We start from the raw sequence: 5861 nt of genomic DNA, 5'->3' as shown, positions 1-5861 counted from the left end.
AAGAAGCTGGGCCTGCCAGCGCTGCGCTATCTAGTGTGCGAAGGGGGTTCCTGCCCTATATTCAAACAGGCCAAAGTTTACAAACATCTTGCGTTGTTGGTGAATGCCCATACTCCGTGACACTTCTCTGGGATAAGAGAATCAATGACATAGAATGCTAGTATTCAAATCTGATTGTTATGCTCTCTACCTTGAATGCATGACTGGAACCGTCAGCGGTTATGATCACATGCTCGAATGTAGCTGAAAGGTAATGTTGCTAGCCTAATCCAAGAGGCCGATCTACTCTACAAAGGGATTGGGCATTTGCTTAGTGTTTGGGCCATGACTAGGCGATTGGTACTTATGAAGGATGACCCTTCGATATCAAGCCATTATGGGAATAAACGCATACACAGATTAGGAGTTTTAAACAAGGTTTCCCACGACTCTGGGATAGGTTCGAGCTACCGCCATATATTTCTATCACTATGTTCTTCTTTCAAGGAGTTTGTATGTGCTATTTAGCTGAATCCGTTAGCGCTAGAAAATCGTAAAGTGCAGATGGACGACTAAACGATGTTAGGTCCGGATACTAGCTAAAAAACGTGTTGATAAGAACACACGGATCGCGTAGTCCAGTTCTATCTATGTAGGATTGCCCCCTTCGTGTAAGAGTGCCTCCTTAATGAATAGCCGTCGGGTCTCGGTCCGTAATAGTTGTGAGTTACATTACTCAGTGGTTCTTTCAGGCGTCAATAAGGCAAACAGCTCGGCACTAAGGCCCTTCTAGTCCCAACAACTGAGTTTATGTACTCAGTTGACCTTGTTTCTCCAATCTCAATGTGGTTCCCAGGGGGTCTACCCCGATGTGTAAAGTGCAATCCAAATGGAAAATACTCTAGACTGCTGTTCTTCCAGTTTACGGCTGGCAAGTTTAACGGTGGTAATGATTTGCAGCTAACCCAGATTTATAGCATGCAGCAATTGTCACGGAGTACAGGCATTCACCAACAACGCAAGATGCTTGTAAACTTTGGCCTGTTTGAATATAGGGCAGGAACCCCCTTCGCACACTAGATAGCGTAGCGCTGGCAGGCCCATCTTCTTTCTTTCCTTCTCCATGTTAGTATTTCGATAGAGTCTACCAATAAATTTATATTGTTCGAGACTGTCACAGCAATACAGATAAACATTAAGTAACATTTTATAAATAAATAGACATGGCAAGATTTTATAAATCAGGCACCTTTATAGCTGCCAGAAACCATACCCAACTGCATGTAGGTAGCTACTGTATTAAGGCTGGGGGGCTATCACGAGCTCAATTACTAGTAGATAAAACGAATGGTTTCATATATCTATACAAGGTAACGTATCAACGAGATTATCGATTATCGGAATCTAAAGAAGAAACGGGGCTGTTTGGCAAGAAATAGGAAAACTATCTACTCATCGTGTGATCGCATGTAGAAATGTTAGGGCTTGCTGTCTGCCCTATTGGCAGCGTTTGCAAGCATTGGCAATTAACTGTTGACTGTCACATCTTTCAAGACAACAATGACCTTGCGCCTATTTCTTTTGTATCTGCAAAGTGCCATCCAACTTTCTGGCACAAGAGAAAATTCTATCAAAGCTCCTGTACTTGTTGCTAGGTTAAGAAAGCTTTTTTCCACCATTCTGCACTCTGTATCATTAACCTTTCTTTCTTTCTTTCTTTCTTTCTTTCTTTCTTTCTTTCTTTATTTATTTATTTATTTATTTATTTACCTCAATACTGGATACCAATGCAAGATGAAACAGCGACTATACATTGGGCTCCAACAAAAATAACATGTCATCGAGAGTTGCGTTGGTTGGGTAAGAGATAGTCTCTGACATGTCTATATCAGTGTCAAGCACCGCAGAGGAACTCTGTTTACTGTCTAGAGGTGATTGTGTGCTGCTGCTCTGATTTTGTTGCCAGGGTGCAAAACTGCTTGTCTCCCCTGACGGATAATCGGCAGTGCTGAACGTCTGAGATAGATCGATATTGGAGGGTATGCCACTCAGATCCAGGCCCTTACTCGGGGCTATACGGTGAAGGTAGTTATTGCAAATATGGAAAGCCCGACGAGCGGCCTCATCAGACCCACCAAGGCAATACAGCCAGTGGAGGGCTTTCTTCGTTGCAGCAAGAACAATTTCAGGTGATTCAGAACTCCCAACAGCGCCCTCACTAGACTCGGTCTTCGCACCTTCCTCAGCCTTCGTTGGCACTGAGTCAACAGACATATGTATAAGCATAATTATAGTGGCCTGCATCAGAAAATGGAGGAAACTCCACCATGAGGTGGTGTTATAGACCCACCCCGCTTCTATCTGATTTGGCAAAATTTTGATGAGCGCTAAGGACGCACGGAGACATGCTAAAGCAGTATTGTCATGAAACAGTGAATTAGGAAACCTAATGCCGCTCTTCGAATCAACATGTGGACGTGTGAGGCAAGGCCGGTTAAGGACAATCCGGGCGCTGTAATAGTGCAACGCCAACGAGACTTGGTAACATGATTTACTCCTGGGGAATGTACTATCATGAATGTCTTCAAAGACCAAGGAATCGTGTAACCCAGACAACCATTGGTCCATCTTCTTGCTGTAGAGGCCAATGCGACTTTTTATCTGAGCCCAACCATCTTGGAATACATCAGTACTATACACACGATCGGTAATGGCGTGCATGATCAAAGACAGATCTACCAAATAAAAGAAGTAGAGAGATGGACTGAATGCAACAGATTTCAGGCACGCCTGTTGTGGCCCGATCTGTTCGTGGCGCTGATAAATAGTCCACTGGATATCACAGGCCTGGGCCAATGGTTCATACCCAAACTGACTGACACCAGGTACCCCATACTCCAAAATCCCTGTGGGTAGCGGTGGAGGTGCAGAGCAAGAACCTTTCCCAAGGCAGGATGCCCGGCCCGTCATGACAGAGAGCAGATGTTCTAAATGAAAGATCGACCACCACAACCTTTTCCGTGACTCATTTGATTCTGAATCTAGTTTGTTGCTCGTCCGTCGGAGGTTGAGTCCTAATGCGATGCCCGAACGTGCGGCAATTCCGATCATTTTCCATGATATGTGGGTTCGTTAGAAATGCGAGACAACGTGCGCAGATACATTTTCTCTGCAAGCAGCTTTTTTGGAATCCATACCTGTTAATTTGTGACACGGCCAGGAAGTAAAACCCCATAAGTGCCTCTGCCTGCACTTGTTGCAAATCCTCATGGTCGTAGAGGACATTCTCTGAAATGCTGAGGCATTTCGCTCGCGCAAAGAACATGTTCTCATCAGCATCGCCCTGTGCACCTTGCTTGGAGTATCGGCAGAATCTACTGCTAATCGCAAGGACCATGTTAAAAATAGCCAACCACTTTCTGCCGGGATTTATGGGGCTTTCTGAGAACAGGCGGTTGTACTGTTCCATGAAGAGATTTTGTCGAATTATAGGTATAGAATAATGGACCTTGTCGAAATAAATCTGGAATAACTGGTCTGCTAAGGCTTTTGGTGGTAGGACGAAAGCATTTCTCACTTCTGGAATGGAGAGACGGTCGTGATCAAGACGGTAATTCATTGAGGCGATGGAGTCGTCACTGCGAAGCAGATATTGTGGAGGGGCCTCCAAAGAATCTTCCCCCTGTCTTGTTGTGTCCGACTCCAACCGTTGCATCCACGTAACTTCGGAATTCTTACCCATGTACCCCGTAGCCCTGCTTTCTTCACTCCGATTAAGATCTTCACTCACGGTACCGATATCATCCAGAGAACCGATCGACGACGAGGATGAGGCACGAGAGGCATTGTTTTGATCCTCACTCTGTTTTGCAGAAGGGTCCTATAAAAATTAATGCTTTCTGACTGGTGTGCAGTAACATGAGACAACAGACACACGTTTAGGATGCTGGCGATTCGTTTCGCAAGGAACCCGCCGATCCGATGGGAAATATCCTTCAGCAATTCCTCGTAGGCTTTAATTTTTAGGTTCGCTGACTCTAGTTGCCTCTGCACTTTAACAGCTTTCGCTTCGGAGTAAGCACATGTCGCCAGACCCTGGGCCTGGCATTGAGTGCACATGGGCCGATTGCCGTCACATTTCATTTTTCGTTGTCGGCAGGTGTCGCAGGCTCGAGCTGTACGCTGTTGTCCTTCATTCTCGCGCCTTTCGCGCCTCAGACGTTGAATAGGTACTTTCTGTAGCATTTTGGCCCAGAGAGCAGCAACGCTTGGGTGTAGAGAAGTTGAAGTTCCAAATATGGCTGTACCAACACACAGTGACGCTCATTCAATGGTAAGATGGGAAGTGCAATGTGATTAGGTGCGGAAGCAGATCCGAATTCGGGTGGCAAAGAGTTTTATCATCAATACTGATTGTTTCAGAACATATAATGCGTTAAAAAAAAAAATATTGGTGATTGGAGGCTATTAGTCGTCCCTTAACTAGCCTTTCTAAGTGTCCACCGGCATTGAGTACACAGATGACCTGTAACCTGACCGGGGATTACAACTAATGAAGTTAAGGTGGATTAATAATCAGCCCGATTAGCAAAGCCGACAGACTTCTCATAAGACACCGTACATACGCTGTAGATGGCTGAAGTACTTATTCCATTATCACAGTGGATATAGTCCATCGATATTGCCCTTTTGTGTAATTCAGTATTACTCTTTTATATAGCCTCTTGCAGTCCGGACCATCAACTCCCCGGTTCCCCGGTCCTGAGTTGCCCACTTAACAACAAACCGGTTTAGAAAAAAAAAAATATATATATATATACGGCCTGACATCTGATAAGGAATAACGTCGGACCGATTAGGCAAGTTCCACCGACCCGATTATATAGGCCAACGTGTACGCACATTTAGATAGACAAGTACTCAACCAACTATGTGTGGGTATACGCGTTAATTGGCAATGCACTCTCTCGTTAAAATTGGACCTCTCTGTATACGACCTCGTTAGTCGCGGATAATCGACTCCTCCGGACCTCCGACCCCCGATCCAGATTACAGTTGAGGCCACCCGACCGCAGACCTCAGCCCACCCTCAAAGTGGGGCTCTTGGCACATGTGACCTCAAACATAAAAGCTCAGCCCACCCTGGCCTTACCGCACTCTGTAACGTACCATGTACATATTTCGTACAACTAGTTCTCATCATGGAAACGATCAATGTTTATGATTACCTTGAGAATGATCATACATTGATCAATGATCTTATTGATCTTAATCTTGATTCATCTACTGTACCGGATTCTATCTCTGAATCCAGTCTATATGATGAACAAAACGAGCAGATTTTACATGATCGGAATACTGCAAGACACGATGTTACCCCACCAAATCAGGTACAAATATATATACATATATACGTGGAGTACACCCAGTTTTTACTAGTTACTAACTAGTTTATGTAGATGCCACCACTCACTGTTTTAAGCCATGGAGCCCGGAATCCAATGACAGCTGCTAAAGTTGAATACATTGATTTTCTGCCCGATTATCCAGCCTCGGATCCCAATGGTTATGCATACATTATCAATACACGTGCTCTACATCCTGATGTTATTGGAAAAGCATTGACATCAGTAAGATAGAATTAGTTTACCTCTAATATCTAGTTACTGACTGGTTTAGTTTCAATACTCTCACCGGCGTGTGGGTTCAAGCCGTGAAACATACTCAACTTTCCTAAGATGTCAGGTCAAGAGATATGCTCTTCAGTGTACTGGGGTTAGAAGATGTGAATATCTTTCCTCAGAATTAGAAGGGTTGAGTCATACGCATGCTACAGAATCAATATTTGAACATATAAGAGATACTCATGCTCAATTGATTCA

At 44.3% G+C, this 5861-nt stretch overlaps 2 protein-coding genes across 2 annotated transcripts; one reads left to right on the top strand and one right to left on the bottom strand.

Annotated features, from left to right (window-relative positions):
* Positions 1-1635: 1635 nt before the first annotated feature.
* EURHEDRAFT_519371 (Zn(II)2Cys6 transcription factor) lies at positions 1636-4224 on the bottom strand (the record flags this gene model as incomplete). The annotated part of the gene is made up of 4 exons (XM_040786782.1): positions 1636-1666; positions 1994-3031; positions 3177-3841; positions 3916-4224. The coding sequence occupies 4 exons, from the start codon at positions 4222-4224 to the stop codon at positions 1636-1638; spliced, it is 2043 nt and encodes a 680-aa protein (XP_040633805.1).
* A 956-nt stretch (positions 4225-5180) lies between these two features.
* On the top strand, positions 5181-5861 carry EURHEDRAFT_552050 (uncharacterized protein; the record flags this gene model as incomplete). Its single annotated transcript, XM_040787548.1, has 3 exons — positions 5181-5369; positions 5439-5609; positions 5659-5861. Coding segments are annotated over 3 exons (563 nt in total), but the record flags the coding sequence as incomplete, so codon positions are not given.

The sequence above is a fragment of the Aspergillus ruber genome (genome assembly GCF_000600275.1).
Source record: "Aspergillus ruber CBS 135680 unplaced genomic scaffold scaffold00061, whole genome shotgun sequence".
Taxonomy (NCBI): Eukaryota; Fungi; Ascomycota; class Eurotiomycetes; order Eurotiales; family Aspergillaceae; genus Aspergillus; species Aspergillus ruber.
Note: the sequence above shows the minus strand (reverse complement) of the source record. Positions and strands in the feature narration are given on the sequence as shown.